The following is a 14,164-nucleotide window of genomic DNA, read 5'->3' on the forward strand; positions in this document are numbered from 1 at the left end:
ATCAATTAATGCCATATCACCTAGAGGTGTGAATTCCTTCTTATCTCAGCTTCAGCAAAGGCTAGTATCACTGAATCAGCCCTAAATTTCTCTTCAGCAGTAACCGGGGTGTGTGTATCAGCAGTTGCCAGATAAACACATCCTTCCAACAGGCGTGCAGCTGCCCTTGTTTTGGCTCCTGAATTTTGCAAGACTAAATCAGCATTTGTAGCGGCTGAGAGCTATAGGCATTTCTGCACCTTCTTGCCACAGCATAAATGGCTGCTAAGTTCCTATCTGTTAAGAAGTCCAGATGGAAAAGGACAGAATCCAGTCCCAGGAGACTGTCTTCTTTCCAGCAACTTGGCGGTTGGCAGAGCCTTGTTGCATTGGATTGCATACGCCTTGCTCAGTCAGGGTCATCCTTCCTTCCACTCACCTGTTCCTTCTTTGCGTGTACCATGAATCCACAACAAACAATAGCACACAGCATACTGTTTTGTTGGTTTTCCACTATATATTCCAAATGTATATGATTCTTCTAGCTCCTCATTAGGTTGGATTTATGGGAATTGCCTCAAATTTAAATAGTCACACCAGACAGGCATCCAATGAATGATTCTTGGGATCGTTTTAAACTTAAGAATATTCTGCTTAGAGAAACAGATCTACGGCAAAAGGCGTATCAAGAAACAAAATCTGAACATTATAAAGAGGCATGTAGGTTTCTCACTAGTTTATAAGGATAGCAGAGAAAAAAAAAAGAACTGTTAAACTATCATTAACTTAATTGGACTGGTCAATGGCATGGTCCAATTAGGAAGTGCTGTGCCAATTATTCAGGATGCATTTACACATGGTACAGAAAAAGAAAGGAGAAGGAAGGATCTCAGATAGGAATAAAGGCTATCAGAAGCATCTAGCTGGAAAGAAAAGAAGAAGATAAGGGCATGTTAGGAATCATTTGGAAAGAGCAACAGGATAATAATCGTATGAAAAATATGCAACATGATTAAGGAAAATCACATTCTGCTAGCACTATCTATTTGCACTATTTAAAGAAACTTTGTGGTTACTGGCTTGAACTATACAGTAGTGCCTGAAGTGGTGCAAGTTAACAGTATCCAGATTTGTACTTTTAGTCTCGCTTGCATGAGTAATACACTTCCTTTGACTTATTTCTGGCTGCTAGAAACTCCAGGACTGAACCAGCAAACCTCTGATTCTAAATTAAAAGATCATAGCCAAAGATCAGCTCTCTCTGCGAAGTAATCCATTCTCTTCTCCAACAATGTAACATTTGGGTCATATTAAGGACATCACAGAACCCTGCTGTGATACTGGTCAGATGGAATCAGCCAGAAGATTATTATTATGGAGACTACTTCACTCTGAATTTCCTTGGGAATATTTTTTAATTCCATGTTGTTTGCACAGGGCTTGGATCAACTGCCTTCTAGGATTATTTAGATTGGAACCAGAGCTATTACAACTTTATAGTGAGTAAGCCTTTGCTATGGATTATTTGAACTAAATTAAACCCAGGTACAATGAGAAGCTGTAAATACAGGAACTTGTTCGATAAGCAACCATACATTTTTACCATACAATGGCTAATAAAATATCTGTTGATTTCAACAGATTTTCACAGAACAATTTGTCTATGGGTAATAACAGTAATTATTCATGGCCTGAAGTGGGATATTTATTATTAAGGACTGCCATTATATTACACAGTTGACAGATTACTTTACAGTAAACTGGTAGAGATTAAAAAGGTCTTATGTCCTATTTAGGATCATTGTATACTCTCATGCAAGGTATTTTCTGGAAGCCAACTGATATAAATAAGTAAACTCAGTCTGTTCCACTGATAACTTCTGCTTGCATAGCATTTACTCCTGCAGGAGAAGCAAGTAGCACAGACAAGATGTCATTTGCTTATGCTGCCATCTACCCTATAACCTGTTTTGCTCTTCAGATCCAGTATCTCTTCAACTTTGAATGATGGAAGGGGAAGCTTAACAGATTATCTGAAGAGTCTAAAAACGAAGAGAGGTTCTAATTTCTCTCCCGTACTAGCAAACTATTGCAGAAAATCCAGTCTACCAATGAAGAAGTTGTGACTGATTTTTTTTGTCCCTCCCTGCAGTTTCACTGAGGTTTCACTACAGGAATATAATATTTCATCTGTCCCTAAAAATTCAATAATCTGCTGTTACTAGCTTTGATTCCAGTGCAACAACTATATTCAGGACTAGATAATCAAAATAAAGGGCCCTAGAGAAAATTGGAAACAAACACTGGTAGAAAAGAATATTAAATGACAAGAGAACAAAAGCAAAGTGTGAAATAAAAACAAACGCATCTCTTGAGAACTCTCAGAACAAACTATTTCGAGCCCAAATATGACTGCTCCTAGAACAGTCACATTGGTATCTGAAATGTTTGATGTATTTCAAATGAAGCTCAATTTAAAAACAAATAAACCCTCAAAAGACAGTGCTTTGGACTTGTTCCAGATACATACACGTTGAACAAAATCCAATCCTCTCCAGTTCCACAGCATGGATTAGAGAGGTGCCATAGATACTTTGGAATAAAGAAGGCAAGTTTGTGTTGGCAAACCATAATAAATCAGCTATTTTTTAGTCTTCTAAGGCTATGATCAAGATGGGAATGGAAATACGACAAAATTAATAATCTCTCTAAAACAAAGACTCTGAAGACACTTTTTCATGTTTCCTTTGACCATATGAGAAGAGGAGAAATGGCCCAGGCAGAGGCCAACAGTTAATGACAAGCTTTGCTAGTAAAAAGAGGCAACATTTGTACATTTACTGCAACTTACCTGCAAGAGGAAGGTCTGAAAGATCTGTGTGTCTGGCAACGCCCTTGCTGGCTGGCTTGGCATTATTATAAACAGAATGTCTCTGTGAAACAAACAAACATACAAAAGATAATTAAAAAAAATACTAGCCATCGTGCTTAAATAGGCAAGCAGAAAGAAAAGATGTTTCTGCTATCTCAACATCACAAAGCAGGTGGAGGGATACAAAAACCTTTCAACAAGGTATCAGCTGTACCTAGAGCTGGATAAATGGTTGTGAAAAATAAAAGGACAAAGGGACAATATTTTTAGCTGGTAATATATTGGTTCCTGAACGATTTCACATTTGTATTTGCACCATTTTTTCTCTTGCCAAACAATCTAGTGTCACAAACCCAAAGTAAGAATGCCTGTTCCTAACCCTGCCTCTGTCCCCAGCACCCTGAATCATAAGTCAGAAGGATTCTTGTCTCTGCAGCTCCAGCACCAGTTTTCAGCACTAATACCCTCTCAGCCAGGCATTAATAGAAGGTTCTCCAGAGCTCTGTTTATTCCCATTCTTTAAACTTCCTTTGCTGATTCTTTGAAGGAAATGTGCTCACACGTTTGTTAAGTAGTCTTTTAAAGTCATCTCATTCTTCAGAACACTCACCTAAACAACCTAGCCTCGCAATCGTTTTTTACCCAGATTCAGAGGAGAATATCCTGTTGTAAGTCCAGTGACCACCCAGTCAAAAAACATACAATGGCTTCTCTAGCCTGGAAACATTAGCAGTCTGATGGTATGCCACATTCAGCATATGTGTAAATCAGGAAGCACAGTGCATTTGCTTCTCCATTGTTCACAAAAGCAGTATTTCCACTAACATTGCACCACAGATTTGAAAATTGCTAACAGAAAGTTAACTAACTGGTGCAGTGACATAAGAAGTACTACATTCCAGAGCAGTTATGCTTCAGTAGGAAAAAAACCAAACTGTAAGAGCTCTTCATTCAGCACTGTATGAACTTACTGGATAACTGGGAGCATACATCTTAGAAACTTATTATCCCTTGTGTCTCAACTCACATGCCAACTACTCAGTTTAGTTTGATGTTTCTTGTAACTCACTCCCAATAATCGAAACCTATTTTCTGGTCAACAATGATTAAAGTTCAGAATTGTATTCCAAAGAGTTCACATCCGTCCACTGAGACCTCTAAGCTGAAGTCAAAGACAAACTCACTTTGATCCTTTTTGTTAGTACTACAGCATTTGATGTTTCACAGCAAATAAACAGATGAGTTTCCCCTTCCACTTGTCAACATATGCATGTTGGCATGCTGAAGCTATGTCATGCTGTAGCAAACACTGCATCTGCCCATTTTAAAACTGCAAGGAAAGAGCTCCTTGTACCTGCATGGGGGAAACAGCAGCTGCTGGGGCTGTCCTCACGGGAATTCCACTTAGAGGGCTCCTGGGGACCTTGTGAACCGTGATATTTTGTCCAGTGCTACCTGCAAGGAAAAAACGTGGAAACATTTGCATTGCAAACCCAACTATCTCCCTCTTGTCAGAACAGGGAACCACTGGTGTAGTGACATTCCACAGATAGTATTTATCTGTGGAAAAATGTACCAAGCACTGATTTATCCATTACAAACACAGAAAATATCCATTAAGAAGCAAGAAGCTGCACAAAATGGCAAAAGTTACCCACTCACTGCTAGAAAATTTTTTTACTACAAAATACAGTGTTCAAATACCTGAGCATCCCAAGTCAAATGATTTTATCAGCGACTTGACAGTGGCTGCAGATTCTGATGGTGTGGGAGATGCTCTGCTAATGCAGACTCCTTGCCAGCGGTTGGTTGTATCGGCCTCTAGGGATTCTACCTCTTCAGCTGTCAGCCTGCGAAGCAGAAAGCAGATCAAAGTCAGGGGCAACAGGAAGTGCAAGCAGAGATTAAAGGTTTTTATATGTAGTAAGGCAAATCCAACGACGCATATCTTTTATTGTAATGCCCAAAACATAGACCGCTCATTAGAATGTTCGTGTTCTTTTCTACGAGTGCCTGGCAAATATTAAATCATTGAGTCTTACAAACTTTTCTGCGTTGTTAGCCATATCATTCCATTGTTAATCATATAATTCCCCATCCTCACACAGGATGGAGGATTATCATAGAAAAAAGCAGTTTGATGAGACTTGTGAATAATCATCGATAATTACCTGAAGATGGCCTTTCAATACAGCACAGGGGCCAAGGGGCTACTGTGGTCCTCAGTGTACAATGAGGAAAGTAACCAAAGAGAAAGATGTTATTTTACACTCTATGTTTTTAATTGGCATGACCACTGCTGGAGTAATTGTTACCAGTTAAAATGCCGTAATTGAAAATAAAATAAGTAATTGGACAGGGTTCAGATAAGAGCCATAAAAATTAAACCAGAAAATATACTTCATAATGAAAAACTTTGGAAACTCAACTCTTACAGCTTATCAACAAGGACATCTGCTGAACAAGTAAATCCTCAACCACAATCCATAAACAGTTATATGAGGAATAAAGCTGTTAAGTGCTTCATCTTAGCAGACACAAGAATACCAAAGTTCAATGGCTGGAATGAAGATAGACAAACTCAAAATAGAAATAAGGCTCATAATTTAACAGGAAGGATCATTAAGTTGCTTCATTGAAAAGAAATTTTGCAGTCAAGATTAGGTGTTGGACTTACAGGAATTAGTACAGGGAAGTCCACAGCTGTGTTAAACAGCAAATGTAATCATACAGTATAACTGTTGCTTCTAGTCATGCATTTTACAGCTCTGGCTGGCATTGCTTAGCACTGACACTGTACTTACCCAGTAGCTCTCAGGTAGACTTCGAGTGTAATTACCTAGCTTTAGCTTAGGAAAGCTGCAATTAGATAACAAAGTCTAGTCACGTAAAAAGAGAGTATTTATACGTTACTTTCCTGATCTCATAGCTGCTTAAGAAATACATGCTGGGGTATCACCACTTTTCCCTACTTTTAGGTACGGTGGCCACCAAGAGCTACATGAACACAAAACCAGAAATTATTTCATAAGAAGGCTGGAGGACTCCATCCAGAAAGTCCCTATGGGGTTGAACAACTCCTGTTGAGCTAAAAATAGAAGTCAGTCTCTTTCTTTCCATTTTGGCATCACAGTCTACAAAATCCAAGGGGTAAAAAGGGTGCCGATGAATAAAAGAATAAGAGTGACTCATGTTTCTATTTTTGGCAGAGCTTAAGAAGGTGCTATCTTTAAGCAGACATTGGCTATTTCTTTGCTAATTCATTCAAGCTCCTTGTGTGCCAGGGGAGCCTGCAGAGGCAGATGGCTAGAGAAAAAGCCATTTCAGTTCCATTCTCCATTTAAACCAATAAGGAGGAAAGGCAGATTGGATAAGATTCACTGAGCTCTGAGGGAGCCAGTGTTTTACTGACTAACTTTAAGTCCTACCCTTCACTTTTTCTCTGTGGCTTCATAAAGCCTAAACAACAAATCAACAGGTGATAGCATGTGCACTTTAGCTATATGAAAACACAAAAGCTAAAGGAGTCCTGCTTCTAGTAAAGTATGGAGGAAGGATAGATTTCTGCCTCGAGATACCAAGCCACTCAATGCAATCCATTGCACTTCCAATAATTAAATAGGCCACTATGCAAGAGTTCTGTCTAGTTATCCAGGTAACGAGGGTATACACAAGGTTTAGTGGAGTACTATCAGAGTAAGAAAGGAATAGTAAAAGCATGTAGGGCAACTGGCAAATCTTGAGAACAAAGCAAGTGAGAGGTATGCTCCAGGCAGCCATCACTTCATTGGTTAGGATTTAACTCTGAGAACAGCTCAAACCTCACAGACTAGTCTCCTCAGTCTAGCTTTTGATTGCAAAAGGATGCAAGCATGTTAAATAAAGTCAGAGAGTAACTAGACTAGCCCTTATGCCGTGCCACAGAAAAGTCCATTGAGAAATCATATGCCATTATTCTGTCATTGAACAGAGTAATTATGAAGATTCAAGTGCCGGAGCTACTACCGGTTCCAATTTTGTTAGGATACTTCCTGTAATCTTAAGTCTGTATATTTATAATAGGCTTCTAATGCACCCTGAAACAACCTCCTAGATTAAACACAATCACATCAGAAAACTGAGGCCTCCCATGCTGCAAACCTTGGCATGAAAGGTAGGAAGAATAGTGCTGCTGAGACCTATTTGCTTCAACTAAAACCACACATGCCAGCCAACAAGCAATGGAGACTTATGAAACTTGGGTGAGTACCTTCCATTTTTAAAGAGAAAAATCTGTATGATAAGGGGATGCACATGTACATATATGGGTTTCTTAATAGAGAAGCAGAACGGTAATAGCTTAACTTGCAGTAGCAAGCTAATTCAGGAGGACAGTATAGGAAAACATGACTTGGAAAGATTAATGACAGGTCATAAATTTACACTAGAAATGACTCCTTGTGCACAGAATTTATTTAGCTTAGCATAGCTTAGGCCATCCAAGATGACTAAGCAAGCTCTGCTACAAAAAGGATGCATTTGAGCAAAATGTCATCTACTGCTGTATACTTGCCTTGAAACAAGAATGAATGGTTTACACTGATAAATGCTGTAAGTGCAGCTGGCTTAGGTGGAGCAGCTCCAGGAGGAAGCAGAGCACTTTAGCCACAAAGGAATTAAAGTGTGCAGAGTCCTTTTCACAAAACCACTGCCTAGTTTCATTCATTCATTGGTGAGAGAAGTAGATGCAGTGAGCTTTTCTCTAATGGCAAGAGTTAGTTTCCTTGTTTTCTAGGTTTGGGATATATGGACAATAGCCCGCCAAAGTGCAAGTTTTTCTGTGCTTAATGTACAGATTTTGGCAACAGCAGCCTTCATGTGTTTTGTGAAATTTCTAAACTGCTCCGATGACCTCTTCATTACAGGTGGCCTAGGACCACAGAATCATATTTTCAGAAATAATTACTCTGCAATCTAGTCTTTGACACAGTTCCTGCCATTGTTGTGAATCCTCCTGAACTCCAAGGGACACAAAGAGACACACAGCTACTGATGCACAGAACAGAAGAGAGGCCAAGGGTAGGCAGCAGACAATTCCAGACACTTAAACATTTATTTGGCACTTCAATATGTATTTCTTAAACATAAAAACCAACATTCAACAGCTGCCAGCACAGAAAAGAAAGGCAACACAAGTGTGCATATATGCATACACTCCAGTAGCACGGCACAAAGGTGAAGGCCATGCCAAAGCCAGGACATCCCGCAGAATTCTCTACTAGCTCAGCCTGCTCTGAGACCAGGCCCTTGGTAGGTCTTCATATCCAGGAGGAAAGGACGGGAATCCCACAGCCAAAACATGAAATTCCAGTCCTGGAATGAATCCTGATGATCTCCTGGTAGAGATGGTGACTTCTGCATTTCTCCTTAGCATCCAAGTAAAGCTCTCTCCAGGTCTTTCCAGTTGCAAAGCTGAACTTCAGCAAGTTCTCCCTGATCATATACTTCACCTGAGTTAAGGGCATGAGAAAGACTCCTTTCTGAGAGGATATTTACTAGGGGCTTGATACATTAATTTCTTTTCCTTCTGATCTCTCCGTCTGCCGTTCTCACAGCCAGGACAAACCTCATGTGGGACATTCTCTGTGAAAGTCATAGCAGGACATGCTCCTTGGGCACCACTCTGCTTCCTAACACACACCAAGTCAGACATGCCACCCAGTGGTGAGTGCCTTGTCAAAATTATTAAAAATCTGAAACCATCAAAGCAGCTGATACCAAATAAATAGCTTCATGTTTCCATTCAGTTTTCCTGCTGGATTTCAGTAACCTATCACTTGAGTTTGTGTGTGTGTGTATACATACTGATCTGTATGCATACATGTATTTAGACACACACAGATAGATCTATGAATATAATACTATATGGAGAACTCAATGTATATGGGCATTAAATTTTACAAATTGGACATACGCACTCAGTTTTATTTTTTCCTTAAGCTTAAAATTGCTTGTTTGAAATTCTGGTTTAGGGCAAATACCCCCATCCCTCCAAAAAAGCCCTCAGTTATTTCAGTTCCCCAAATCTCTGTGATTACTTCTTATGGCTTAGCTGACTTTAGACTAATTCAGAACTTTTCCGCCTCATGGAGTCTTCTGAAGAGAGAAGCCTTCCGAAACAAAGAAACAGGCTCTTGCCCATGGGGAGGAGGTGGACCTGAGCAGCATTCACACTTTGCGATACACTTGACTTTTGCAGGGCAATAAAAAACTGAAGGTGCTTTCTCGAATTGAAACTTCCCTTTTTCAGATGCAAGTTGAAGGTATGTCCTGAAGTGTCTCACAGGCCTGGCTATGCATCCATTCAGGGCTGTGTTAGCTGGTAGAGATCACACACCTGTGGAGATACAGAAAACAATTGGGGAAGTTATAAGAAGCAATACAATACCCATCCTGAGGTACAGCTCTCTATTTTACAGTTAATCATCCCACCATCACTAAATAAAGGGGAGAGGGAAAATGCTGATGGTGTTGCTAGGACAGTTAAAGGAGTGCCTTAACACTCCACTAACTCAGCTTCAGGATATGATGAGCAAACTACAATAAAAAATACAGGAAAACCCTCTATGTTGCTCAGATACAAAGAAATTAAGTATTTAAAGCCAGGGAACCTATTTCAAAGGACAGGGGTGGTAGTGTTCCTGGCTTTCCTCTCCTGTAATCCTAATTTAGGACTATTCATTCAAAATGGGTACATGAACCCGTCCAGGCAACTAGAGCTGCTCTACCTCAGAGTTTCCGTTTCAGGGTCCTTCTACCAAAGGGGATGGAATAATCTCCATGCAGTGTAAAAAAACCAAAACTACTCTGAGGAGTCACTAACTACAGCAACACAAACAATACTTCAAGGACCCTGCTCTGACATTCTAGTGTGCTTACTTTCAGTGAGAGCAGAATGAACTATCATACCGCTATAAGACAGAACAGCTGCAAACCACAGGCACAAATGAGCAGCACATCAGCACATATAGACTGACAGCAGGGTTTAATACATATAGAGTACAAGCTTATTTCCAGGAGAAAAAGCATGTAACACTGCCATGCAGTGGCATTTGAGACTTTAGGAGGAAGAACAGAAGCGAATTAGTGGGATACATCACAATCTTCACTTTAGGCTTCCATTTGAAGATTTGGTTAGATTATTTTATTATTCCAAGAAGTCGCTCATTTAATTACAGATATAATTTCTCTGTTTTCTGAATACTACTCCCAGCCCAGCTGTCTTCCCTCCATGTTCTTGGTTCAAGGCACATAATGTTATAGTGCCAAAATAATTTTGAGAACTTGAAGGGAAGAAGTCAAAGCAAGACCTTGAAACTTTCACTGCTGCTAAACAGCGTATTGCCAAAAAGGCTTGGAAATGAGTGTGTAATGAAGCCAAAAAGGGCCATCCATAATTTGGGTACTTTCAGCAGTAACTTTCTTCCTTTGTGTTACAAACCCAATATAGCATTTTTTTTTTCCAGCACTTAAAATATTTGATCCTAGAACAGCTACAAAAATGAATTTATTTCCAAGGTGAGTGTTGATGATGAAACCTGCTACAGAATCATAGGCTAATTCAGGTTGGAAGGCACCTCAGGAAGCCACCTAGTCCAACTTCCTGCTCAGCTATGAGGTCAGACCAGGTTACTCAGGGTCTTATCCTGTCTGGTCTTGAAAACCTCCAAGGATAGAGGCTATATAATTTCAATTTCCACCACCTGTGAGGAGACAGTTACACAGCAGTGGATTGTAAGCTTTTGCGTTTTACTGCAGAGAAATAACATTAATTAGGATGTAAAATACCATAGAAGACTGTCTGCAACATGGGTTAATCAGTTTGTAGGTTTCAATCAGTACTAACTTGGGACAAGTTAACTCCTCTCTTCCTTATTCCATTTGTTTGATGCTGGTCCAACCTCCCCCCAACATTCTTAGTCATAGAATTAGACATTTAATCTGTGTTAAAGATGCCTTTGGGAGGCTCTTACCTTCATTCAGATGAACTCTGATGACCTCACCAGGATTTTTTCTGCAAGTTCTTTGGTTGTTCCTGAACCAAAAATGACTTTTTGTCTGATTAGAAGAATGTAACAGTGAAATCAAACTTGGAGGCAGGAACCCAGGCAGCCACAGGCAAACATTAAAATGGCAGGATGTCGTAGGAGATAAATTGGCTTCAGGATCAATTTATGAGGTGCAGTCTAATGACCCTCAAGAGATGGCCGAGATTTTGCCAAAAACCTATGAGTAGCAAGCTATTTGGAAGGTACATTTTCCAATCAGAGCTTAAAAAATCTGACAGAAAACTTTCACTAGGGACTGTCAGATATTCAGCTGAGTGCACAGCTGCTCAGCATTAACAAACATGAGGAATACTTTATAGACTGTGTGAAGGTATCATGCTACAAACTGTTTCCACCAGTGCTGAGCATGCATTAAAAGTCACCACAGGTACCAGAATCTACAGCTGATTCTGAGCAGTAGCATTTGTGAAAGCTGACTAAACACAACAATGCGAATATCCCCAGAACCTTCTGGGTGAAAGAAGCTGAGGTGCCAGGGAAGAGAGTGACCTCAGGAATGCAAAAATAACTGGGAGCGTAGAACTGGCTCTCAGCAGGAGCTTTGGCAACTTCAAGAATTTGTTTTATAAGTCAGTACAGTTTTAAAATTTCAGTGCTTAGCTGTTAATGACTAGTTTGTTTAGACAATGACTTACATAGGCTTCATTATCTTCTCCATACCACTCAGTACAGAAATTTTGTGCTCTCTGCATGGACACTGTGAGTCAAATTAGTTATACTTAAATTGACAAATGCAATATTTGGTCTCAACACCTGTCTTTGAAAGAGAATAAATATTGCCCACTGCAGACAGTATATCTGGCTCCATGACCAATGTAATACTCAAAGCAAGCTATACAGATAGTCAACATGACACCATGACAGACACATTCTACATGTATGTGAAAGAGAGGGAGAGACAAATGCCAAAACTGACTTAAATATGTGTCTGAATACCTCCTTCTGGAACTACGTATGTATGGATTCCGGGGATCTAATTTCAAAAGCAGTATTTGGCATAAGAAGCCTGAGCTGCAAAGAGCTGACAATTTAGCCATGTTCTTTATACATGGAAGATAAATATCCCAGCTTGCAAATTAGCAGGTCATCTTCTATTCAATTTAAGTATTATCACATACATCTTCAGATTAAAAAACAAAAGAATAAAGAGGGGGAAACAACAAGTATATGATTCCTGCCCTTATATATGGACCCCACTCTAAACAAGAGAAATTTCATTAAGAACAAATTAGGAATGGAAACAGAGCCCAGAACTTAAGTACTGTCTGGTAATCATTTTGCCTGAATACATAGTCTGCAATAGCTTTTCTTTGCATCCACTGGGGACTCTGATAATGAAACTGGAGCTTAAACACATTCCATTATTTTTCTGAAAAGAAGTATTTCTGTTCCTTCAATCCAGGAATTCTGATCCATACACCTCCGTACAAAAGCCCTGCCATGTTTTTACTCCCATCTACTGTACAGCTGCTGTGGAAACTCCTGAATGGAAAACAGTGAGCAAATATGTGCAACATGAAGCTGGACTGTTACTCCACCTGAAAGAAATTACAGGATTCACTGTGTTCCTGTGGCTATTCTACCAGTGGCCATGAATCTACTAGGCAAGAGATTAAATGGAAAATATCTAGAGGAGCAAAATTAATTTGGCACACATTTTTGATAAACTGTACAATTGTTTGTGTTATTTTGTCTCTCTTCGTTCCCCCTGTACAAATTTTCATCACTGCAGCTCTGCTGGCTCTGCTTGCATTAATGCAAAAAAAAGAGCAGAGCACTGTCTTTAGAAATTTTGGTTCTTCCTTCTAATACATCTTTTGTTTTCCATCTCTTCTTATTTAGTACCTCAATTGTAGTATGATTTTTGGAATGAAAGATGGTACATAAAAGGTCACGCACTGCATAAAAGCCACATTGTAAGGCATTTGTACTGGTTCCAGATTCAATTGTAAAAGTCACTTTTGTTCTTACCATGCTCCCACAGAGGGAAGCCCCACACATACAGCTTACCATGCTGGGCTATATCTGTGAATGGTTCACAACTACTGCTCCCCTTCCAACCACTGAGACTACAGTAATCGTTTGGTAGGTGAGTCCACTGCATGACGAAGTCACTTCTGGGCTGAATGCTAAACCCAGGCCACAGTCCAGACCATTTAACATGGCTAATCACAACGTTTCAAATTAGGGACAGGAGATGGGAGATGAGGAATCCTAGTACTTGCATTGATCACTCAAGTCAACACGTATCAGACTTGCAGAACAAAAGTCCAGCTAGTCCTCATTTTAATTTGAACATACATAGTCCTTGACTCCACTCAGGTTAAGTAGTTCTCTTCTGGATGTCCCATTGAATATATGTAGCCAACCAATCTTTTCACAGATGGTTTAATACAGCTGCACAGAAAGTTATGAAGACAATAAAACACAGTGGAATACCGTATTGAGAACAAAGCTGTAAGAGGATATTGGCAATTGTTATTACTTAATATTTGCTGATTAAAACGTTCATGGCCTAGTTAACAGAACTAGATCACCAAAAAGAAAAAGAACAGAAACATCTTAGAATAAGAGACAACAAAATCTGTCAGAAGAGTTAAAAACGGACAACATGCACATCCAAGCCAATGAATAGTTATTGACAAAGCACTGTTTGCATGCATGTTAGCAGTCACAGAGATCAAAACTTGGCCTTTTTAAGTAACCAACCTGTTGCTGCCCTTCACTTCATCCAGCTCCTTCTGCAGTCTGGCACTCTTCTCCTCTTCCTCCTGAAGCTTCCTCTTTACCACACGGAGCTCCTGCTGAGCTTCACACTTAATATCATTGGCTACAACCACTGCAGTCTGCAGATCAGCTTGAAAACGCCTCCACTCTTCTGTATCTTCCTGGAAAGCAATTAGAACCCCAAACTGTTTGCTTTAAAAATGCACCTGAGCTGAGCACTTAGTTACTGATCTCTCTTTCAGTGACCACAAGCAGCCAGGATTTCACCACAATTTCAAGATGATGTCGAGGTGAAACTAAATACTTGTCTCTTTACACAGTACTGATGAGATTGCCAAAGAAGAAACTGATGCTAAGCTCTCCACTCAAATACAAAACGTACAATCAAAGTTCTTCCTATAGCTATTGATCATTCAGACTTGTGATACTACTACAAGCACTGCTGCTGAAAAGAGCTCATTGCTACTGATGATTCATG

General features: G+C 39.7%; 1 protein-coding gene across 1 annotated transcript in view; it reads right to left on the minus strand.

Moving 5' to 3' along the window:
* The window catches only part of SPECC1 (sperm antigen with calponin homology and coiled-coil domains 1), a 74,898-nt gene that overhangs the window by 20,886 nt on the left and 39,848 nt on the right, over positions 1-14,164 (minus strand). Inside the window, 5 exon segments of the mRNA XM_009328647.1 lie at positions 2,831-2,912; positions 4,206-4,306; positions 4,556-4,685; positions 9,019-9,047; positions 13,652-13,847. Coding sequence (XP_009326922.1) covers positions 2,831-2,912; positions 4,206-4,306; positions 4,556-4,685; positions 9,019-9,047; positions 13,652-13,847 — 538 coding nt within the window.

This window comes from Pygoscelis adeliae, unplaced genomic scaffold (assembly GCF_000699105.1).
Source record: "Pygoscelis adeliae isolate BGI_AS28 unplaced genomic scaffold, ASM69910v1 Scaffold347, whole genome shotgun sequence".
Classification (NCBI taxonomy): Eukaryota; Metazoa; Chordata; class Aves; order Sphenisciformes; family Spheniscidae; genus Pygoscelis; species Pygoscelis adeliae.